At 47.9% G+C, this 25,085-nt stretch overlaps 1 protein-coding gene across 1 annotated transcript in view; it reads left to right on the forward strand.

Annotated features, from left to right (window-relative positions):
• GAN (gigaxonin) overlaps positions 1-25,085 on the forward strand; it is a 43,355-nt gene that overhangs the window by 11,767 nt on the left and 6,503 nt on the right. Inside the window, exons 2-9 of the mRNA XM_080937047.1 lie at positions 12,140-12,254; positions 15,706-16,056; positions 18,786-19,003; positions 19,257-19,378; positions 20,464-20,576; positions 21,307-21,456; positions 22,965-23,101; positions 23,711-23,839. Of these exons, the coding sequence (XP_080793173.1) occupies positions 12,140-12,254; positions 15,706-16,056; positions 18,786-19,003; positions 19,257-19,378; positions 20,464-20,576; positions 21,307-21,456; positions 22,965-23,101; positions 23,711-23,839 (1,335 nt within the window). The remainder of the gene's footprint in view (positions 1-12,139; positions 12,255-15,705; positions 16,057-18,785; positions 19,004-19,256; positions 19,379-20,463; positions 20,577-21,306; positions 21,457-22,964; positions 23,102-23,710; positions 23,840-25,085) is intronic.

The following is a 25,085-nucleotide window of genomic DNA, read 5'->3' on the forward strand; positions in this document are numbered from 1 at the left end:
TGTCGATCTCTTCATTCACACCAGAAGAGGGCATCGGATCCCGTTACAGATGGTTGTGAGCCACCATGTGGTTGCTGGGAATTGAACTCAGGACCTCTGGAAGGATCTCTCCAGCCCAGTGGGGCTCATTTTTAAAGAAGACCTGTCTGTCATAGTTATTTAGCACTTTTGGAAGTGGATTTGAAAAACCATTATTTTGCCTCTCTAGGAATTTTTAAATCATGGCTTGCTCTTTAAGTGTCAGAAATGTTAGTTTGGAAGTGTCCTGTGATATTTCTGTTGTGTATCCTTGCTGTTTGTCCTAACACATTTTAAAAACATAAAAAAATCCTTCCCTCAAAGATCTTACAGATATCAACCTACCAAACCTTCCACAACTCCCATGGACTAAAACATCAACCATTGAGCACACATGGAGAGAACCATGGCTCCAGTTGCATATGTAGCTGAAGGTAGCAGTGTCTGGCATCAATGTGAGAAGAGGCCTTTGGTCCAGGGAGGGCACATTTTCCCAATGTAGGGGAATGCCAAGGCACTGAGGTGGAGAGGGTGATTGGGAGCTGGTGCACCTTCTTGAAGACAAGTGGAGGGGGAGGGGAGTGGGGTGAGGGAAACGGGATAACATGCCAAATGTAAATACAGAGAGTATCTAATTTTAAAAAAAGATCTTACAGAAATAGGCAACAAGGTAGAGTTTGCTACCCTTTCTATTACAGGGTCAGAGCCTTAGGTGTTTGGACAGAAACATGAACATGTTTCTCTGTTTATCTGTGTTATGCATATGCACATGTGTCAGCATGTGTGGAGGTCAGAGGTCAGCATCAGGTGTCTTCTTCCATCATTCTCTTCTTCCTTCCTTCCTTCCTTTACTTATTTATCTGAGGGGTGTGTGTGTGTGTGTGTGTGTGTGTGTGTGTGTATGTGTGTGTGTGTGTGCATGCTCACTCCAGTGCACATGCAAGCAATGTACTGTGCTGGAGCCAGAGGTTGACTTTGGTTATCTATTGTTCCTACCTTATCTTTTGAAACAGGGTCTCTGACTAAACTGGAACTCCTCAATCCAGCTAGACTGGCTTCTAGTGAACCCTAGGGATCCTCTCGTCTCCACCTTCCTAGAGCTAGGATAGCAGCTGCGCAGCACCCCAAACTCAGCCTTTTACACGGGTTCTGTAGACCCAAACTCCAGTCCTGCTTCTGTGGGAAGTACATTGCTTCACTGCTGCCTGGCCCGAGCCTCTTTGTTGACTGTTCCGTGTGATTCTTACCTTCTGCACTCACGGTTGATGCTGCCACCCTTCACTTACCTGGAACCTGTCTCTCGAAGCTTCAGTTCTGTGCTCTGTCTCCTTTTCTTGTCATTTTAATCTCTGCTGAATCCATGTCCCTGCTGGAAAGCATGTCTGTCTTCACATTGCCTGACCTCACACATGAGAAGCAGGGTGACGGTCCCTCCTGACAGTGTCTGGGCTCAACTTCTTAGCTAAGACTGAGGAAGTCAGCTCTCTTAGTGTAAGTCCCCTGCTGCCTTCACTGTGCAACTAAGTGAGCCTTTCAGGGCTCCCCTGAACCTGCCCTTGGAAGAGCTGTGGAATGTAATCTCCAGACGCGGTAGAAACTACTACACTTCTCTGCCTTGGCCTGCTCATTGCTGTCCGTCACTTCCTTCACATTGCATCTCTCTATGCTCCACTGATATCTTTTGTCCTGTTTCCCCCCCTCAGTCGGCTTGCTGGCTCTCCTTCCTGTCCCTGGACTGTGGTCAGGCATACTCTGCCACCTTCCCCCACAAGAGCACCAGCGGTTCCAAGACACTTGCTGCCCTCTCCTCTGCCCCAAGCCCGAAGGTCACTTACCTAGTATGTGGCCACCTTCACCCCTAGTGGTCACAGTGCTCCCTCCAAGTAAACTGTCCCTCCTATCTTTGTGTGTGTGTGTGTGTGTGTGTGTGTGTGCCAGGCACCTTCATCTGTTGTTGTCTACATACGTTTTGAGACGAGCTCTCTGCCCTTGAACCCTGGGCTTACAGGCACAAGGAGCCATGTCCATGAGACTGGCTCAGGATCTGAATTCAGGTGTTCCCACCATAAGAACACGCTTACCCACTGACCCGCCTCCCCACACCCTGATGTCCCGTCGATTTTTTTATAAGTGTATATATACAAATAATATTTAGGTGTGTACATGAGCGGGTGGTGCACATGCCACAGCAAGGGTGTGGAGGTTGGGACAGTTGTGTGGAATGATTCTCTCCTTCTACCTTTATATGAGTTCCAGGGATGAAATCAGGTCATTAGGCTTGCAGGACAAGTACTTTACCCACTGAACCACCTTGCTGACCCCTTCTATTACCTTAATACATACCAGGCTCCCCAGGAAGGAGTTGAGAACTGTTGGCAAAGAGGCCCTCCCCCCACTTTTTCTCAGCATCTAATCAATGCCAAAGCATCTCTTCTGCTCTCTGGCTTCTGGAGTCTGTCTCCTCCAGGCCATAACTGCCCACTCAGCCTCCAGCTTCTATTGGTCTTAGCTGTGTTGGGCTCCCACTGGCCTGTCTCCCTTCACACACCATCCTCATCTGTCTTCCACCCTGTGGCCGCCAGAGGGAGGTTTCCAGAGTAGAATCTGATAACATTTAAAACTCTAATGTCTTCAGAGACCTAGTAGGCTTGATGCCAAGGCAGGAAAAATACTCCATAAGCCTGAAGTGCCTTGTGCCAGAAAGTAGGGAGGGACCAGAAAGAGCCAGCCTCAAAGGGCTGTAGTGGCCAAGCTATGCAGCAATTCAAGTGACAAAGGACCATGCTGAATTATAGTCAGAGTAAACAGCCATCATGTGTCTATGAACAAACAAACAAACAAACATATTTACAAATGGGAAAGAGGATGCAATGTGCCTCTTACAAAATAATATCAGTTAACATCTTATAAAGGGAACAAAATAGAAAGTTCTTAAAGCTAAGCACTCAGGCGGCTGAAACAAGAGAATCATGAGTTCAAAGCCAGGCTAGGCAACCTGAAAGAGACCCCAGTGTGTATGTTGTGGGGGAGATGGGAAGGTAAACAGAGACATAGGTGGGGGTGGACATCATCCTTGCCAGTGATGGTAGTTGTTGCAGGCAGATCCACTGGTAGGTACTGAGGTCATTGGGCAGGTGTCTAAGAAAAATCAGTGGATTTTTTTATATTTCTCCAAATGGTCTCCAATGTGTTTATTACCTATGAAAGAAAAGCTAGTGGTTGCAGTGGAGAACCCTGTTGGAGCCATTTACCCAGATGACCAGTAGGAGGCAGGTTCTCCCCCATAGATAAGGGGGGGGCTCAGTGTTTCTGGAGCATTCCTGCTAAGCTTCAACCACAATGGACCATAAAAATTAGCCATTCCTGACTTGAAGGATGCTGTCCAAGGTACCTGGCCAGCCCAGCAAAGTCAGAATCAAGAAAGACAAGGAAAGGGGGCGGTAGAGACCACTCAGCTATCAAAGAGCACTTACTGCAGAAGACAAAGTTCAGTTCCCAGCACTCAGTGTTCTGTAACTCTGGGTCCAGAGGATCTAACACCCTCTTCTAGCCTTTGTGGGTGCCTGCGCTCAGGTGCACATAAACTCATGAAGGCACACATGCGCACATACATGTACAAACACCATGAAAAGAAGATGGCCAGCATCACAGATGAGTGTCCACCTGTGGTGGTTCCTCAGCTTTTCTAATGTGTCATGACATTGGTGCCGAGTGAGAACTAGTCGGTCACTCCCTCCGGTGTCCCTCAGCTTGGGCTGAGGTTAGTCTCTGGGCTGTCAGTGGTGTCCCAGAATGAACATGCTTGGGCCTCAGACATCTGGCCTGCACAGCATTTTCTTAGTAACCAGGAAGTAGATCTGGGAATTGGTACTTACCCACTGTCTGGCTGGTTTCAGCATCCACCTACAGTCTGTAACACCTTTGTCCCTGGTATTTATTGGTTTGTCTTCAAACAGCAGGACAGAGATAGGATTACTAAGAGGACCATCCAGAGGAGAAATAGACTCAGAGCAGGCTGGAAAGAAGGGAGTTGTGGACTGTTAGAACGCAAACTCCCAGAGTCGACAACACGTGTGATCTTGTTGACAGGTTGGTTAGAAGTGCTGTTGCCATAGCCTCGAGAGTGGGAAGTATCAGCTGGCTCTCTGAAGTACCTCACTCTCTGTCAGTACCTCACCGGGACAAGGAAGGGCTAGTGCATAAAACTAAGCTGAGCAGTTTGTACTGCTGGGGTCACGGGCTGTCTGTCTCTCAGTGGGGGTGGCTGTTTCTGCTTGGAGTCATTGTCACTGTGAGTGTTCGTTCCTATGCTTCCTGTGATGCCATGTTTGCTGCCTGTTCCCTCCCTGTCCCCAAACTCCTAGATACATTCTAGATGTTCCCATAGCATTGCGTTTGTGTGTCACACATATAGTTTGTGTGTGTGTGCGTGTGTGCACATGCTTCTAGAGGCCAGGGGCCAACGCCAGAAATAATCCACTACGGCTCCCACCCTACCTTTTTAGATGTGATCTCTCCATCTGCATTGCCTCCCACAAGGCTCAGGGGATATTGCAGAAGACCTGAGAGAGTCCAAGAGCTGGAGGATTTGGAGGAGTACTATGGAATGTTCTTGTGGACACAAAACTGGTACACTCATGAGCTCACAGCAGCTCTGGGAACTGTACAGGACCAAGCTGTCAGCAAGGCCGGAGTAGATGAGAGAGGCTTCGCCTAAGCCAAGGAGCTGTTGCAATTAATGTTCCCTGGGAGAAGGGATGCCGTGTCTTTCAGGGATGGGACCCTGGTTGGTTGCCTAGGGGCAGACATTTGGAAAGGTGGTGATGAGAGGAGGAGCATGTATTGTGGTCTAGAGGAACTGGAGTGTGGGTTTGGTCAAGATACATTGTATTCATTGGAACTGGAGGGATGTCTTAGCTGTTGAGATCATGGACCACTCTTCTAGAGTACCCAGTTCAGTTTCCATGATCTGCTTGGCAGCTCACAGCCATTTCTAGTTCTAGGGGATTCTTCACTGATCTCTGTGGGAAGTGGGCAGGCAAAACACCAATACACTTACATATATTTTCTTTTAAGTATTTAATATTCTTAAGACAAAGTCTCTCAGCCCCACCTGTCAGCTGTCACCACCCTCAACCCCCATCACTGGGGCACAGATGCATGACCACACATGGCCTTCACATAGGTGCTGAGGACCCAGCCCCGGAGTCTCATGATTTCCTAATAGACATTTTACCAACAGCACTTTCCCCAACCCTCTAAGTTGTAATACAAGCTGAGTTCCCACAGTCTCTTTTCAGAAAACATGGCCTTCTTAAGGTAAGTTCCATTTTTCTTCAAGTCACTGGCTCTCAAAGATAAGCCTGTATCTTCTCCAGTGGCATCAGAGCAAAGCTAGTGCTGTGTGTCCTTTGCAGTGGAGACCAGGCTCCTTGAGGAGAGTAAAAGGCGCCCTGTGCCTGTGCCAGTATCACAGCCTGGGGTGGATGTCGGGGGAGGTGGGACACAGCTGTGGCAGGAGCTGCTTCTGAACCTCTACGGGACTCGGTGGACCTCTTCATCTTCAGGACAGCACCTGAACTAAGGCCAGAGCTCTAGAAACCCTTTGGAGTCCGTATTGCATAGAAGTCTAGGTTTCCCAGCAGGCCTCTGGTAACGGTGACCATGAGACACTGAAGCACAGAGAGATGAGGTACGGCTAGCTAACCCACAAATGAAAGCCTCTTTCAGCCAGCCCTACACTGCAGCTCCCAGGTGAGGGCATCAGCCCAGCAGGTAGCTGAGTGTTGGCACAGTAGACTGCAGAGTGCCCGGCCTGCTGTGCGAGGACATCGCCTTCTGGGCGTGCCAGCACGTGATGGCCACTTGCACCCTTCTCAACAGCTGTGCTCACTCATTTCAGCCACTGATTCTGCGGGGTTGGAGTCTATCAGTTCCCGCCTGTGTTGTGTGCTTCCGGTCAAGTTATGTCTCACATACCATGAATGTTGGAGTGGGGCAAGGTAGTGTGTTAGTTAATGTTCCTGTTGCTGTAATGTAAGGTAATGTAAGCTGGCAAAGCAGCTTAAGGAAAGAAAGGTTTACTCGGCCCACGGTTTGAAGTTACAGTCAATCACGGCAGGAAAGGCGTGGAGCCTGAGGCAGCTGGTCTTGTGGCACCCACAGTCAGGTAACAAAGAGCATGCTGGTGCTTAGCTTGCCTTCTTTTATTCAGCATAGGACCCCAGACCATGGGATGGTGCTCCTCCAAGTTAGGGTCTCCCACCTCAACCTAATCTCGATGATCCCGCACAGGCATTCCCAGGGGGCTGACACAGTCTAATTTTAGATGCTGTGGAGTTGCTGTATCGTCACAGGCAAGGCGCGAACAGGCCGTGCTCATGGCAGTGAGCATAAGCAGGTTCAGGTCGTTCAGAGATGAACAATCCTGTGAAGGAAAGTAAATCAGGGAAGAGACAGTGAGGGTGGTGTGCAGGCTGTCACTGTGGGTGTTGGGGCACACCTAGCTGGGGAGAATCAGAGCATGCAGATGTGGGGGAGAGGGCCCAAGAAGCATTCTGGACAGCAGGGACGGGCCAGAGCCACAGCATGTCTTACACCTGTGCAGTCTAAGGCTGACCTAGTTGGTCTAGGATAAGACCCAGATCTGGTTCCCTATAGCGGCTCTCCAGAAGGTTAGTGAGGTCAGCCCAGGGAACTACTCGTAAAGTCATTCACATTGTGACTCACTGGATTTGTGTGAGAGAAGTTGTTGAAAGTAAATAAACCTGTGCTTCTTGGGTAAAAACAATAAAATGGAGGAGTGAAGGGGCAGGATACAGACTGTTGGGACACCATCCTTTAAAATGCTGTTTGCAGACTGAAGACAGCACAGTGGTTAAGTGAACTGCTGCCCTCTCACAGGAACTGAACTCATTCTCAACACCCATGTCTACTGACTCACAGCTGCCTGCAACTCAGGGTTAGGGGACCAGAACCCTCTTCTGTACCCCACAGCCACCTGCCCGTATATTTATGCACTTAGCCACACAGATGCACACATATTCATACCTGTTTTAGAAATGTGACATTCAGAGTCCCGCAGCCTGGTGCAGTTTCTTTCCCTCCTCTTTAACGCCACATAAGCAGCTCCCGGGACAGGCCCTGTTGTTCATGGTCAGTCTCCTGTTGTGGCTTGGCTACAGGAAACACTCTTATAAGATTTCCTGGTGAGACTGCATAAAACTGGCCTGGCTCTCTAGCTCCCAGTGCACAGCCCCCGCTTCTGCTTCTGCTGAGAGGCCTGTCACTCAGATCTCAAGGTGAATGCTCTTCTCCCATGTCTGTGGGAAGAACTATGAGGCTAGCCTCTGTGTTCCTACCAGAGACAATGCCATCAAAGGTCTGTGTCAGAGGGTACCGGTCTCGTCTGTTGATTGAAATGTTAGCAACCAATGGTACAACCTAGGTGGGAACTAGAAAAGGTCTTCGGAGGGGGAAAAACACAAAACAGATGTTAGGGACTGGAGAGGTGACTCAGTGGTTAAGAGTGTGTAGTTATATTCCAGAGAATCTGAGTTAGGTTCCCAACTCTCAAATTGGGCAACTCACAACCTTTAACTCTAGTTCCAGGGAATCTAGGGCCCTCTACTAGCCTCTCTTGGTAGCACACTTAAATGTGCACAATGCACTACTTTAAAAAACTTAGACATAACTTCAGAAAAACAAATTTTTATCCAGATCATATGTCTTAGGGAAATTATAAGCTCACAGCAGAATTGAGGAGGTGCAGAGAAGGCAAGATCTTCCCTGAGCCCACACATTCGTAGTAACCCCTCCCCCCCAGTACCCTCACTTAGAGTGGGACGTGTGTTACATCTAACACACCTGCGTTGGCTCACATTGGGCTTCCTCTGGTGAATGTGTAATTTGTACACTTACACAAATGTGTGAATACACGGATTTGCAGGTACTGTGTCATGCACAGACACTTATTGCCCTAAACACCTCTCCTTCTCTCTCTCTCTCTCTCTCTCTCTCTCTCTCTCTCTCTCTCTCTCTCTCTGGCTTCTGGAAGCTCACAAAAACAGAAAAAGGAATGTGAGGAAGGGAGGGTCATCTGTAAAACAAAAGAACAAATGACTAGTTTGGGGTACCGAGTGCTGGCACAGGCTGTCTTTGAGCACCTCAGAGGGCCTGCCTCAGCCACAGAGTCCCAGGTGATGTGACTCATAGCAGCTGTGGGAGTCATACCATGAATCACCCCGGACTGCAGCGCCTTGACTCCATGGACATCACCTTCCCGTGTTCTGCCCAAGTATGTTTCCTTTATTAGAAACAGGCATCAGCAGAGAAGAAGACTTTGTCCCTGCTTGTCACTGTTCCATAGCTGTTTCATATGTGAGTGTTTTGCTCGAATGTGTGTATGTGCCCCGTGTGTGTGCAGAGGTCAGAAGAGCGTATCAGATCAAGTTATTAGAGTCCTGCCTAGATGGCTGACTCGCCCTCAGCTCTGTAGCACATGTAGTCATCTGGCAGCACTTTCCTCCTGGCCCTCCTCCAACAGTAACTAACAGCTCAGAATGTTTTTCAGATAATAGTGGAGCATTGTGTTAGTTACATTTCAATTGCTGAGATTAAATACCCCAAAAAAATCAACTTCAAAGAAGGAAAGGTGGGCTTGGGCTCATTCCTTCAGTCCATGGTTGCTTACATCTGCTGAGGCTGAACGTCCTAGAAGAACATTTATCAGAGAAAGCCGAAGAAAGGCTCCTTGACTCGCCCATGAGGTCAGAGGCCTCGTGACCAGTCTTCTTCCAAAGACCCTAGACACTGGTTGCAATGGGGACTGTCCCTTCAACGCTCGAGTCTTATGACATTTAAGAGCATCATTTTTCTTTTTCCAACCCTGCTGAGTTTTCTGGTAGGCTCACAGAGGTTGGAAGAATTCTTGCCTTTGGCCTGGGAACTCAGCAGAGAAGCTAGGATGTGGCTCAGTTGGCAGAGTGTGTGCCTAGCATGCAGGCAGCCCTGGTGTCCGCACTGCTCCATCCATGAGCACAACTGTGATTCCAGCACCCAGTGAGTGAAGGCAGGAGGATCAGAAGACTGTGGTTCTCTCTGAGTGAGCCCGAGGTCAGCTGGAAATACACGAGACCCTGTCAAGGGGAGCTAGGACAGACTCACGCGCATAGGCACACACATGTGCATACACACACAAGAATTTGAACCTGACTTGTGTCTGTCAAGGTGAAGGGGAAGTTTAGGTGTCTTGGTGAGGGCAGTGTCACCCATCCCCTGGAAGAGTCTCTGCTGATGCTCTGCCATGGAGCAGCCAACCTGGGGCTAGTCTCTCAGGAGGTAGCAATTATGTGTGCTCAGACAGTGCTAGGGGGGCAAGGGTAAGATAGAAGAACAGGTGAGTTTAAAACATAATTAATAGTCATTTTAAAATAAATCGGAGGTCCCTTACCCCATCTGCAACACACACAGCACAGCCAGGCCTTCTTTGAATGGTGAAATTAAGGTAAGAAAACCTCCCCCAGCTAAGCACATCTGTAATATCCTTGTGAGTCTCCATCTAGGACAGAGAAACACAGTAATTTGAACACAGAAGTTTAGAGGGTTGTTTTTAATGTTTATTTACTTTGATTTTTATATATGAGTACCTTGCCTTCCTGTGTATGTATGTATGTGCACTGTATATGTAGCTGTGTCCAAGGAGACCACAACAGGGCGTTGAATCCCCTAAAACAGAAGTTAGATAGTTCTGAGCTGCCACATGGGTTCTGGTAACTGAACCCAGGTCCTCTGCCGTAGCTGTAAATGCTTCTAACTGTAGAACCTCCCCCCATCCCCCTTCATGGTGTGGTGTTTTGTTTTGGTTTCTGTGTAGCCCTGGCTGTCCTGGAACTAGCTCTGTAGACCAAGCTAGCCTCAAACTCACAGAGATCTGCCTGCTTCTGCCTGAGTGCTGGGATTAAAAGTGTGTGCTGTAGCCACCACTATCGGGTTTTGACTCTCTGGTCTTTCTTAATTTTTTTAATTTAGGGATGGGTAGAGGGTGGGTGGGTGTGTCCAAGCACATGTGGAGATTAGAGGACAATTTATAGAAGATAGTTCTGTCTGTCCACCAGATTTCCAGGCTCCTTTACCTACTGAGCTGTCTACCTGACCTTGAAAAAGCATGTAAGAATCATTCATTATAACAGGAGATTGGGGTAGCAGTAGGTTGGCTAGTCAAAAAGGAACCTTTAAAATGTAGGAGTAACTGATCGGAGCTGAGCTGACCTTGCATAGGACATGCCTCTGGCTCACTGCATGACCACACTGGTGGAACTCACTGGACATTGATTTTCTAAGGTGCTTGGGGAAGCTGCTCTGGGGAGGTGACTGAAGGTAACCTCAGGAGCCTGCCAGGAGATCTGCTGTGGGAGCCTCCCAGGAGATACGTCAGAACCGGAATTGTGGCTGTCTTGTCTTGCAGTTTTCTTTCTTTTGTTTAGTTTCTACTGTCTCCTCCTGACGTGCTTAGCATTACCTCACTTGAGGGGGAAGATGCTTTAAAAGACCCGACCTACTTTGACAGAGTGGGCAAAGAGGGTGAATTGGGAGCTGAATGGCCATGCCACCCTCACAGAGACTCTGACACATGTCAGTGGTAAAGGTTGCTGGGAGACACGCTTGCACGTTTGGGAAGCTTTGGTATTATTCATACCATCTCTTGACTGAAGGTTGTCTGATGCTTCCTTTTATTATCAGGCATATAGACAGACCCAAGGGTGTTGCAAGTGGAGGAGGCCCAGTAAACATTAGCCCAGAAAAAAAAACGGGTTAGTAAGTAGTCAAGAGATTTAAATACCAAGGGGAACAACGTTGTCCAAATACCTACTTTATAGATCCTTCAGAGCCATCTGCAGGGCCTCCTGTGCTGGGACCAGGAATTGCTCTTCACCCTCAACCTTGTACTGAGTGGCAGTGTTTTCAGTACACCAGTCATGCCTTCTTTCTGGGTCTACCTTGGTAGGCTGGGACACACTTCCCAACCATATTCTCTGAGAGGCTGATGGGTTGTTTGGTTATTTATTTATTTTGTTATGTTTTTGTTTTGTTTGTTTTAAGACAAGGTCCCACTATACTGCCCTCCTTGACCTGGGACTCACAAAGGAATGCTTACTGCTTACCACGTACTGGGATTTAAAGTTCGTGGCACTACACCTGGATTATCCTCACATTGTGAAGTCTTCTCTTTCTCTCAGGCATTCTATCTTTCTATATGTGAAGCAGGCAGCTATTCCAACCTTCATCCCTTCCTTTGTGGCCTGTTTTCTTCCGGGGCCTTGTAAGAATCTATCCCCATATCTAGCATCCTCGGGGCATAATGATCCTTGGACTGAGTCTGTCATTCTCCACTTACAAGTACTTGTCAGGTATTTTTGGCTGTGACTAGGAGACGATCCTACTTTAAATGCAGCCTCCTGAGTTCATCTTCCAGTTTTCTTACGGCATCTCTCATATTTTCCAACTTCTTTTGAGTTTTTTTTTTTATGCGAATAAATGTTTGCCTGAATGTGGCTGTGCACCACATGCATGCAATGCCCACAGAAACCAGAAGGGGGTGTCTGACCTCCTGAGAATGGAGTTACAGGTGCTTATGAACTGCCATGTGGATGGCGGGAACCAAACCTAGATCCTCTGAAAGAGCAGCCAGTGCTCTTAACACTGAACCATCTCTTCAGCACCATTTTTTTTAAAATTAAGGACAGTGTTTCATTGTGTTGTACCCTTGGCTTTCTTCTCTTGCTGAGGACTCAGTTCAGCATCTGACACCCGTGTCAGTTGCCTTTATAACTCTTAACTCCAGCCCCTCAGGAATCTGATGTCTCTGGCCTCATGAGCATCTGCACACATAAGGGCACACATGCATATAATTAAAAACAAATCTTTCAAAAAGATGAAGAAGCATTTGTGTAGGAGGACCAATAGTTTTTAGCTAAAGCTGTGCATATTGATCTGAAGCTAAGTTCTCTAAGTGGAAGTGTGTTTGCTGCTCACTGTGTGTTGTATTGTAGAGTTCAGTGCATATATGTTTATACCTGCTTCGGTTGGTTCATAGAAATTTTACATTTTTTCCCTCTCTTAGGACAAAGTTAAACTATAATCCTCCAAAAGATGACGGATCCACTTATAAGATTGAACTTGAAGGGATATCGGTGATGGTTATGAGAGAGATCCTGGATTACATCTTCAGTGGGCAGGTATGGTGAGACCCAGGGGCAAGACCTGGCAGACTCAGCAGCTTTCAAAGTGGCACTGCCGTGTCATCATCTGCCACCGGGGCAGCTATTGGTGTCTCCCTGGTGACGGCCCTACATACATGCTCTTCCAGACTCTGTCCCTAACGGAGCAGCACAGATAGATCATAGATCAAATCCTAGTCTGTGCTCTTCCGAGCTCCACCCTCCAGGCTGAGGTTAGAAGAGCAGGGTACACCCCTCACCACCGACTCTTGCCACCACATCTTGAATCTCGTCTTGCACAACATCCACTCTGTCTGGACCTTCTCTGTCTTCATGGAAGTAGAAGCGTCTGTCACTGGGACTTGTATAGAAACGATTTCTTGTAGGGCATTGCAGTGAAAGGCACCTCCCATTGAAGGCTACCCTCACTATAGTATTTACTGGTGGTCATGTGCCTCACCCCACCTGCTGTGTCTTCTGCTTTCCCTTGACTCGCTGTGCATCAGTGTGTCTGGAGATGTGATAACACGCAGACAGGAAATGATAAACCACTAGACCTTTTTCTTTTTCTCGCCTCCCAGCCCTGTCCTCTCTACGACTTAGGTTCTAGCACAGGACTCTTTTATTTAAAAAAAAAAAAAGATTTATTTATTTATTTATGTGAGTACACTGTGGCTGTCTTCAGACACACCAGAAGAGGGCATAGGATCCCATAACACATGGTTGTGAGCCACCTTGTGGTTGCTGGAAATTGAACTCGGTACCTCTGGAAAAACAGTCTCTTAAGACTCTTAGTAGGGATACCGAGATGGTTCAGTGGCTGAGAGAGCTGGCTACTCCTCTGGTCCCCAGCACCCTCAGAAGGCGGCTCACAATCACCTGTGACTCCAGCTCCAGGGGAGGTGCACACACACTCTCTAAAGTGCACACACACACACATATACATACAAATAGGAATAATTCTTTAAAAAAGCAAACAGAAAAGACAAGTCAGGTAGGTATATTGTCCAGAGAGCAGAGTAGTGTGTTGTACGTTTACCTGTGTCAAACTGCGTTGTGCCTCATTTTCTCCAAGATCTCACTCGCCCTTCGCCCTGCCCGTTGGAGCCTTGGTCACTGCTGTTTCCCGCCTCCCCTTTTCTGAGAGACCTGTCGCCCACCACTAAGTGGAGTATTTTGCTTGTCTTTTCTAAGTGCTTCCGTTGTGTCCACACACTCGGAGACTCGGGGATTCTAGTCCTGTTGAAGGGTGTGCTGTGGTTTCATAGCATTGAGAGCCCAGTTTAGGGAAGCTCTTTCCTAAACACAAGGCGGCTGGTGTGCACATGTGTGACTGTTAAAATTAATGGAGGCAGAGCCCTTAAAATCCTAGAAACCCTGCACAGCAGGAGGAACCAGGTGACCTGCTCTCACTGGGCAGGGTGAAATCAGTCACTTACAGTACAGCCAGTGACAGGCCACTGAGGGCATCCTCTCTCTGTGTGGGCTTCGGCTCAGCTCGGGGACTGTCTGTAGACTGACTGCTGGGATTTGTCCCAGCTTAAACTTTAGAACCCAGGGGCAATGTAGGGATGGCAAACTCATGAATCAGCATTAGGTTTCATTGAGATGTGGCTTAGTGTGTGCTCACGGGTTTTATTTAGTCTGCAGTTGTTCCCTGTCTGCTGGCTGAATTTTATATTTGGGGTCTGGGGGTGTAGCTCAGTGCTAGAGCCAGTCCCGGCATGCATGAGGCCCACCCACAAGGTACTGGGACCTCCTACATCAAACATTGGTTAAGAAAATGCCCTGCGTCTTGCCTGCAGCCTGATCCTATGAAGGTATTTTCTCAGCTGATATTTGCTCCTCCCAGATGCTTCTAGCTTTTGTCAGTTTGACATAAACCAGCCAACACACATACAAAAAATATAAAAAGAAGAAAAAATGGGCTGGAGAGATGGCTCACTGTTTAAGAGCATTGACTGCTTTGCCAGAGGACCCAGGTTCAAGTCCCAGCATCCACATGGCAGCTCAGAACTGTCTATAACTCCAGTTCCTGGTGATCTGACATCCTCACACAGACATACATATAGGTAAAACACAAATGCACATAAAATAAAAAGTAAATTAAAAAAGAAGAAAAAGTTATTTATGTCCTCTGTGCAGGAAATTTTCCCTGTTTCTTTTTCGTGGTTCTGTGCTCGGTTTCTGAGACAGTTGATAATACCACACTTTTAAGTCTGCGGTATGAAAAGTACAGATTCTGGTAGAATGGTTTTTGCTGGATCCTGAACGCCCTCGTTTCTGAGGTAGAGAAGCTGGGAGCTCAGTTGTGTGTGCCATTTTGTATACTTGCATGGAGACAAAGAAGCGTCAGTCAGGAAACTGGAGAAATTCATCAGAAGTAAAGAGTCGTAAGGAGAGAAACTTTTACATTATGGGCTTGATCCAGAAGGTGGTTTGAGGCTCAAGCATTGAATGCAGGGCTACTGAGGAGAGCCAAAGCTTGTGCTATCTGCTGGGCATTCCACTCGGCAGACAGAAACAGGTAACTCCAATTTCCACTAGTAGTCAGGTTTTTGTGTGACCTGTGTATGTGAACACATGGGTGGGTCCCCTCAACAGTAGATCATGCTGACACAGGAGGGCAAAGAATAAAAATCAGACAAACCAGCCAGGTGATGGTGGCACATGCCTTTAATCCCAGCACTTAAGAGGGATTAGGTGGATCTCTGAGTTTGAGGCCAGCCTGCTGTACAGAGCAAGTTCAGGACAGCCCAGGATACCCAGAGAAACCTTGTCTCAAAACAGACAAACAGGGCTGGAGAGATGTCTCAGAGGTTAAGAGCACTGACTGTTCTTCCAGAAGTCCTGAGTTCAATTCCCAGCAACCACATGGTGGCTCACAACCATCTGTAATGGAATCTGATGCCCTCCTCTGGTGTGTCTGAAGACAGTGACAGTGTGCTCACATACATAACATAAATAAATCTTTTAAAAAAAACAGACAAACAAACAAGTCAGACTTTAATGAGATCTGGTGCCCTCTTCTGACCTGCAGGCATACATGCAGGCAGAATGCTTTATACATAATAAATAAAGCTTAAAAAAGTTTAAGACCCCTTGATGCCTCAGTCTATTGAAAGATGTACAATGGATGGTCAACAATAGTCATCTTTGACCTACATCACTGGGGATTGGAGACCTGGAGAGATGGCTCAGCGCTTGGAGGGGAAGGACCTGAGTTCAGTTCTTCGCACCCATGTTGGCATGTCACAACTGCCTGTAACTCCAGCTCAGGGGGATCCAGTGCCTCTGACCTCTGCAGGCACCTGCATTCATGTGCTCATACACATAATTAAAACTAAATATTTAAAAATAAAGGAAATAGTTGGGGACTTTGTGTGAGCCAGACTACTGGGTTAGTAGTTTTGGGGTTTGGTTTTGTTTTTCTGGATCCAGCTATAAAATGTTTGTGATATTCTTACAGATCAGGTTAAATGAAGATACAATCCAAGATGTTGTGCAGGCAGCTGACCTGCTGCTGCTCACGGACCTTAAAACCCTGTGCTGTGAGTTCTTGGAGGGCTGCATAGCGGCAGAGAACTGCATTGGCATCCGAGACTTTGCACTGCATTACTGTCTGCACCATGTGCATTACCTGGCCACCGAGTACCTGGAGACCCACTTCCGAGACGTCAGCAGCACAGAGGAGTTCCTAGAGCTGAGTCCACAGAAGCTCAAAGAAGTGATCTCTCTTGAGAAGCTGAATGTCGGCAATGAGAGATATGTGTTCGAGGCGGTGATTCGGTGGATAGCACATGATGTAGAAATGAGAAAGGTACCTTCCATTCAGGACATGGCCTTAGGTTTCCTTCTCGTTAATGTGTTTATTTACTTGGTGGAATGGGTAGGGTTGTGGTCCATTGCTGAAGCTGTCAGTCTCCGACTGTTAGCAGGGTCCTTCTGGTCTACCCAGATGGCAAGGAAGAACACTCCCAATGCTGATAATCCTGGGTCCTCAAGTGTCCAAGGCTAAGTACTGAACAGCCCTAAGAGCCAGGAGATGATTTGTCTAGGCTGTTTAGTCAGACTTGTATCTGTAGATGCTCAGGTCGAAGGCTTCTTGCTGGAGCTTTAATTACTGGTAGCCCTGTCGTTTGACAGCTATTATAATCCTGGGCTTCTAGCAGCAGTGGGCAGCAGGGTTCCTACCTATAGCTGTTACTGCTCCTGAGAACTCTCAGGTGTTGAGTCCCTCCGCTCCTGCAGGGTTGAATGTATGTTTCTCAGGCCTAGGATATCTGAGAAACTTGGTTTTTACATCTTAGTGGCTCTCTGGAACTCCTCTAGTAACAGGGATCATAGTTTCTCTTTCTCCGCTCTTCACAGCCTTCTTTATCTCTCATGCCTGGGTCAGTCCTGGCCACTTAGTGGACATCTTCAAGTGTCTTACTGCATGGCCACCACCAGTTCATTGTCTTCCATCCTCTCCTCTGTCACAGTTCACCATGGGCTAACTGTTAAGATCAAAACTTGGAATGGAGGGACCTTCTGTGGGACATGGGAGAGCAGTTCCCAGGAGCTATGAAAAAGTTTCCTCTATACCTAGAAAGGAGATACAGTAAACTTTGGAATAATGGTAGCCGTCCTTCAGGACTATTAGTAAGGTACAGTCCCTCGAGTTTGTGTCAGAGGAGATGGCTATAATTGGGCCAGTCACCGCAGACTTCATACCAACGAAGGACTGTTTGCACTAACCTCAGGCTGGCCACCAGGGACATGCTCCCACTCTGGCCTGAGTGAAAATGGCTCCTGGAGGTTAGTGAGGCTTGTGATGGACACGTTCAGTGCACGCTGTCTGAACTGTTTGTGGCAGACAGTGCTTGCTCGAGCCAGAGCCTGCTTCAGCAGTAAGCAGCTGTGTTGCCTCCCAAAGGCGTCTACAGACTATTTAAAGTCGTGCACTGGCACGAAAGAGGCTCTTAGCCGATGGTCCTTTACTCAAGAGTCAGGGCACATGGTAAGGGTCCAACAGATGTCAGGTGGTCCCAGCCCCCAGCATCTTAGCTGACTTGGGGGAAAAAAATTAAAAAGAATGCTTAGCGAGGTATAGGTGGGTGGATGCTTTGATCCCAGAAGCCAGTGAATCTCTGAAGTCAAGGACAGCCAGAACTATATGAGATTCTGTCTGAAAATCAGTAAACAAACAAATAACAAAAACTGGGTGGTGGAGTGACAGCAGTGAAGGCCTTAGAGAGTGGGAGCCTTTTGGTCCCCATCGAAATCCCACAGGGAAAGGAGCTTGTTCTTCTCCCCAGTCACCTGTTCCAGTGGAAGACGTGCCCTATGTTGGTTGCGGAGAATAGATTTGATGCATAAGTACACTGTTCAGTGTTCTTGTTGATGCAGACTGGATTCTTAGTGATTATCTTGTAGTTTTCAGAGCCTGTAAGCCTGTGAGGGTGTACACTCGGGAACTACGCTGTGGTCTTAGCTACAGTCAGACCACCTAACTGATCCACATTGGTAACTTAGGAAGGGTGACACTCACAGGGGCTCTGGGAGACTCTGCTCCCCCTTGGCCGTCAGGACCATCTCTTGCCTCAGGGATTCGGGTGGCCTGGTTACTAGGGAACGTGACAATTTTTTGTCCTTTGGCTAATCTGATTTCTCAGAGCATGGAAACGTGTGTTTTAAGTTACTCAAGGGTTTCCCCTTATCCACAGAGGCTATACTTGATGGTTAGTTGAGCAAATCTGTGGCCAAATCATCCAGAGCATGCACAACTGTCAGAGATAGCAACTGAGACCAAAAATACCCAAAGCTGGGATAGTCTTGAACCATGATTGTTGCAGGAACTATCACACCATTCTGGGATTTTTTTTTTTTTGGCTTTGCTGATTTTCTTACAATATTAATGTTGTTCTGTTGCCCAGAATATACCGCGCTGGACTTCTGCTCACCATCCTATAGTGCTTCTATAAATGTCACACTTCATCCTGGTACTTGAGCCGCTGCGCCGCTCACTTAACCCACTGGGTGGGACCTGCAGTGTGAGCAAAGCTCTTGAAACATCCAAACCTTTCTTCCTAGAGACTGTGGACAACAGAGTAGAGAGGAGCACAGAACAGAGGGACACATGCCTGCCATCCAGGACATGGAGGCTTGAGGCAGGAGGAAGGTGGGCTTGAGGACAGCCTAGATCAAGAAGGGGTCTAGAGAAATGGCTACGCAGTTAGAACGTCTGCTGCTTTTGCAGAGGACCCAACTAGAGTTCCTAGCACCCACACCAAGCAGCTCACAACAGCCAGTATCTCCAGTTCTGGAAAATCAGACACCCTCTTCTGACCTATAGGTACCTGCACACACACGTGTATATACACACAAAATAAATAAATAAATTTTTTTGATAGAGGAGAGGAAGGGGCTGGTGTGCATAATCAGACAGGACCGACAGCGATAGTATGGGCTGACAGATGTTAACAGACACCATGTTCTGTGAAACAGAGAGTGTGTTTCAGAAGACCTGTGTCATCCCTGTTCTGTTCCTCCTCCTCCCATCTGCAGGTCCACATGAAGGATGTCATGTCAGCACTGTGGGTTTCAGGGTTGGATTCCAGCTACCTGCGAGAGCAGATGCTGAATGAACCCTTGGTACGAGAAATTGTCAAAGAGTGCAGCAATATCCCGCTCAGCCAGCCGCAGCAAGGGGAGGCCATGCTGGCCAGCTTCAAGCCCAGGGGCTACTCAGAGTGCATAGTGACCATTGGAGGGGAAGAAAGAGTGTGAGTGTGGCGGGGAAGGGGTAGGGAGGGGTGGGGGTAGGGGACTTCTGGGGAGAGGAGGTGGAGAGATTTCTGGGGTGGGGGGAGGCTTCTAAGGAGGGAGAGGAGGAGTGACAAGAAGTTTGGGTAATTTTCTGTGTCTAAAGTGTAACCCTAGTTGACTGTTATAAATGTTTAACTATCTGTGGAGTACTGAAATCGACAGTGGTTATCATGAGAGGAACTGTAAAACATCAATTATATATTTCCTTAGCTCACGGAAACCCACAGCAGCCATGCGATGTATGTGCCCTCTCTACGACCCCAATCGGCAGCTATGGATTGAACTGGCTCCTCTGAGCATGCCAAGAATTAACCATGGAGTGCTTTCAGCAGGTACTCTCTGTTCAATTTTAGCAGAACCCAAGTTGTACAGATATGCGGGTGTGATCTTTGCCTGGTGGTGCACAGCTTTAATCTCATAGTGAATTCAGGCCAGCTAGGGATTTGTTGTTGCATACTGTCTCAAAAAAAAAGCTTAATGCTAGGAGGTGTAGCTCAGATTGTTGAGTGGCCTGGGTTTGAGTTCTAGCACCACCCAGTATAGTGGTGACATATGGGTCCTAGGAATCAAACTCAGGTTGTCATCCTTTGCAGCAAGCTCTTTTACCTGCAGAGCCGTATTGCCTGCCCTTTTATCTTCCTTATCCTCTTATGTTCCGTTGCTTCCCAGCTCTTGGATGTCTCATCCAGCATGTCAGGCCTTTCTCCACATTCTCTGCTTGTCTTTGTAGGCTCTGTCCTTTTTTCTGGGTGTGGGGGTTCTCTGTGCAGTCCTGGCTGTCCTGGAGTTCATTCTATGAACCAGGCTGGCCTTGAACTCACAGAGATCCTCCTGCTTCTGCCTCCTGAGTGCTGGGATTAACACTTGTACCATTACTGCACAGCAGCTTCTGTCTTTTTGTCTCTGTCATGGGATTGATGGTCGCTTTTGATCTGTCTCGGTGACATTTCAGCTCTGAGAGCCTGTTAGGCCACCCTTGGAATTCATTTCTGTGTCTGAATGGTTCTGTGAGCAGTCATCCATTAGCTATGTGTTCCTCCATGGCAGCAGGTGCAGGAGTTAATCTTGCATTCCGTCTGCATGCCCAATGCCCTGTGCAGGGCATCCCTGTGACCTGGCGAGATGTGGACTGTAGGTCAGATGCTGTTGAGACTCAGAGGTGGGGGACAAAGAGAGGAGCTGAGGTAGCCCTGAGCTGCCTGCTGACTGAAGGGTGGGATCACCTTTCTTCTCCTCCTGTAGGGTAAGAATCAACTCAGACTGTGTTGAATAAAGCCTAGTGGCCAGGGTGACTAACTAGTTTGACTCTCGTCAAGGAGCAAGAATACTCTGGGCTAGGGAGGGGGCCTCTAAATGCCAGGCCACTACCCCATGGCATCTGCTGGAGTGTCCTGTGTGACCCCTGTGCTTCTTACAGAAGGATTTCTGTTCGTGTTGGGGGGCCAGGATGAAAATAAGCAGACGCTGAGCTCAGGAGAGAAGTATGACCCAGATGCTAACACGTGGACTGCGCTCCCACCCATGAACGAGGTACGCAGCACTTTGTCTCCAGGGTGCGTTTCTTTTCTCTCTGGCAGTTTTATTGGGTGTGGGTTCCCATGTAGAGGAAGAAGAGGTTGCCTGGCCTTGCCCTACCTGTTCTCCCAAATCTTCCCCTTCTCCCTACCTCCTCCTGGCCTCCTGCTTAGCACCATCTCCCTGCAGAGACTCTGTTTCTCACTACCCTTACTGCTTGCCCCAGTCTCAAGATGCCATCTCACTACCTTCCTCTTGCTCTGCTGTGCCCTACCTCTGGCTTTACATGTTCCTACGAGACTCCACAAGTCAGGAATTTTCTGTGTTCTGTTTGGGCTGTAGGTAAATTATAAGCACCTCAGGTTTCTGGAATTCCTGATACTTGGGCATGCCGTGTCCTCCCTGCTGCCTCTCCTGGCTGCAGGTAGTCTCTGTGCTACCTTTCACAGTCACCTCAGAAACCTGCCTGCCCATAAGTGTACAGAAGCAATACCATGGAGCCAACTGTCCTTGTAGGCATTCTTCTGAATAGGTTAAGCACAGCATCTCTGCTGATGAGCCTGCATCTTTTGTCCCTGGTCCTGAGGAGTAACTGGCTCTGTCTGTTGTGCTGAAGAAGCCACACACAGTGAGGAGACATTCCAAGGAGAAACAGTGTGAACAAGTCTCTTCTTTGCTGGAACACTGGAATAAAATAATGTGGAGTATCCACTTTCGCCTACCAAGGTTTGCAATGTCTTTCTAGGCAAGACACAACTTTGGGATCGTGGAGATAGATGGGATGCTCTACATTCTCGGAGGGGAGGATGGTGACCGTGAGCTGATTTCCATGGAGTGTTACGATATCTATTCAAAAACCTGGACAAAGCAACCTGACTTGACGATGGTTAGGAAGGTGAGCCTCGGTCTGTGCAGCTGGCTTCAGAGTCAGCGTCTCTTTCTGGGATGGCAAGGCTCACCCACAGGGACTCACATAGTACTCTAATGCAGAGCAAAGTCCTCAGCACACATTTTCATTTCTTAAGTGTGCCTTTGGTGCAACAGAAAATGCTCAGAGGATCCAGGCCTAGAATTCTGTCTCTGTTGGCAGCTTGCCTTCATGCCTGGAATCATACATCACAGCAGGAAAGAGCCTGTGAGTATTAGTCTGGCTCAGTGCAGTGGTGCTGTGTTGGCAGGGTCTGGAGTAGATGCTTTGTGAATAGCTGGATCTCTCCCACTTACTTACTCTACACATGAAAGGCTGCAATGGCTTCCTTCTGTGAGCCTCTGTCATATAGACTCAGGTTACAGGCAGAGCTGCCCATCAGTCCTGGCCATGCTTGTGGTTCATGCTATGGATATCCTGTCTTCTTTTACTGTGTACACTTCTGTCTTAGGGTTTTATTGATGTGAAGAGACACCGTGACCATAGCAAGTCTTATATGGGAAATATTTGAATGGGGCTGGCTTATAGTTCTGAGGGTTTAGTCCCTTATCCTCAAGGCAGGACTCATGGCATTATCCGGACAGACATGATGCTGGAGAAAGAGCTGAGAGTTCTACATCTTGATCATAGGCAACATGGGAAAGACTGTCACACTAGGCATATCTTGAGCCTAGGAGACCTCACAGCCCACTCCTCAGTGACAACACTTCCTCCAGCAAGACCACACTTACTCCAACAAGGCCACATCTCTTAATAGTGCCATTCACTGTGGGCCTGTGGGACCATTTTATTCAAACTACCACATCATCCAACTAAACAATTGTGATAGAAACTGAGCAACTTATTGTTCCAAGTCCTAAGTCCTGGGGATGTATACCTGGAGAAAGGATATGCTGGAATACCCTTCCATCCCCCATGTCACACAGTGTGGTGTGGGTGGGACTCACGGCTTGAGCATACCAGGCAAGTGCCACTACCTACAAAGCCAGTAAAAAGTCAGATTATGGGGACATCAAGATGGCCCAGTGGATAAAGATGCTTGCTGCAAGCTTTCTGATGTATCTCACCTGATATGCCAGAGTCCATATGGTGGAAGAAAAGAGCTAGGTTCAAAACAAAGCACCCATATGTTACAGGACTATGGGCTGAAATCCGGCATAGTGGCAGAACCCTGGCCTGGCATGTTTGAGGTTCTGAGTTCCATGCCCAGCATGGCCCCCCAAGAAGGAAAGGAAAGTTATTAACTTCTTTTGCTGAAGATGGATGAAGACTCCTTTTCTGGAAATTTCCAGTGCATGTCACCAGCTCTTTCTTTCCATCTCTGAGGTCCTGTGGGTCATGTTAGAAGGCATCATGGTTTTGTTGTTAGGAGTCAGAGCTTGTCCTAGGTATGTGACCGTGCTCTGGGCCAGTTCTGTCTGTCCATCAGTTCTAATGACAAATGGTCTCTTCCCACCACTGTTTCTTCCTTTCAGATTGGCTGCTATGCAGCTATGAAAAAGAAAATCTATGCCATGGGTGGAGGCTCATATGGAAAACTGTTCGAGTCTGTGGAGTGTTACGATCCACGGACCCAGCAATGGACCGCCATATGCCCACTGAAAGAGAGGAGGTGAGGCAGAGAGTGCCCCGCAGTACGCCACTGTTGCTGTGTGAGGCCTCAGAGGCTAGCAGCCCTAAAACAGACGGCCCATAGGCACATATAACAGAGCATTGCAGGCACAAGCAATAAACACTGGGGGATGGCTCCGTGTTAAAATGTGTAGTCTGCTGTACAAACATGGGGGCTCAGATTCCCAGTATCTAAGTAAATGTCAGGCAAGGGGTCCCTAAGAAAGCCGGCTAGCTGGACTATCCTATCGGCACACTCTGGTTCCAATTGAGAGACCTTGCCTTAATGAATAAGGAATCACTAGTGACATCAACCTTGGGCCTTGCACATGCGCACACACACACACACACACACACACACACACGTGTGCCTATACACATAAAGACAAAAAGGAACTGGGTTGGGCGTGGTGGCATATGCTTGTATCACAGCACTTGGAGACTACTGAGGCACGAGGATTGCTGTGAGTTCAAGGACAATGTGATGTATTTGGTGAGTTCTAGCCTACCCTGAGGTCTCAAAAAGACCAGCAAACAAAAGAGCAGTAGTAGAGGAATTGGGGTGAGGTCCTGAGTTCTAAGCCAGCACCCGTGTTCTGTGGCCCCGCAGGTTTGGAGCAGTGGCCTGTGGCGTTGCCATGGAGCTGTATGTATTTGGAGGCGTCCGAAGTCGAGAAGACATCCAGGGCAGTGAGATGGTCACCTGCAAGTCTGAGTTCTATCATGATGAGTTTAAGAGGTAATCAGTCTGAAGGCCTTCATACCTGCTCTCTCTTTCAGACAGTCTCGAGGCTCTCCCTCCCCCCCCTTCCCTCCATGCTTCAGAGCTGTGCCTTAGCTTTGATTTCCAATGACATCACTGAGTTCTCTGTTGGGGGTGTACCTACTACATGCTGGATATTTTGTCAGAGACTTCAGAAACTGGTGTCTTAGTTACTTCTCTATTGCTGTGGTAAGACATGATGACTAAGACATCTTACAGAAGAACACATGTCACTGGGCTTACAGTTTCAGAGGTTAGAGTCCAGGAGGGTGGAGCAAAGGCATGGTGGTAGGGACAACTGAGAGGTTATGTTATCGTCCAAAAGTTGGAGGCAGAGAGAGAGAGAGGGAGAGGGAGAGAGGGAGAGAGAGAGGAGAGAGACAACTGGTAAGTCTCTTGAAATCACAAGTCCCACACCTCCTCCAACAAGGCCACACTTCCTAGCCCTTCCCACACCGTTCCACCAACTAGGAACCAAGTATTTAAATATATGGATTTATGGAGTTTATTTTTATTCAAACCACCAGAGTGACTCAAAGAAACAACACAGAACCTGGAACTTAGCACATATTTGACATTGTCCTGTTAGTATGTATGACTTCTTTTTTTGGAGGGGGAGAGGATACAAGGTCTCTCTGTGTAGTCCAGGCTGTCTTGGAACTTGCTACATAGACCAGGCTGACATTGAAACTCAGAGATCCACCTGCTTCTGCCTCCCAAGTTCTGGGGTTAAAGGTGTGCACCCCACACCTGACCATACGTAGTCTTTTATGACAGGGCCTTTATTTGCTTTTTCTGCTGCTGTCTTTCCAGAGGCTCCACACTGTGCCCTCAGCTAGCTCAGCTCTAGACTGCTTCTGCCTGAAATACCCCTCATTGCCAATCTAGTTAACTTGTCCCTTTCCGAAACAACACATAACTGTCACTCTCCAGAGACAGCCTTTGCTGTCTTCTCCCAGGCCCAAGCACACTGCTCAGACACTGATCCCTTATCCTCTGCACTGTGTCTGACTTTGTAACTGTTAACTGAATGTATACAAGGCAAGGTCCCAGGTGGTCCTCCAGCATCAAACCTGACAGGCATCAGATGCTCCATCGTGTGTCAGTTAAGCTGCTCTCTGAGATATTAAAACACTGAGAGGATTCAATTGCCAGGACCCCAAAGAGAGAGAAAGCTGAGTTCCAGACTGTCCTCTTGACTTCCACACAGTGTGTCAGTGTG

This window comes from Micromys minutus (genome assembly GCF_963924665.1).
Source record: "Micromys minutus genome assembly, chromosome: 24".
Lineage (NCBI taxonomy): Eukaryota > Metazoa > Chordata > Mammalia > Rodentia > Muridae > Micromys > Micromys minutus.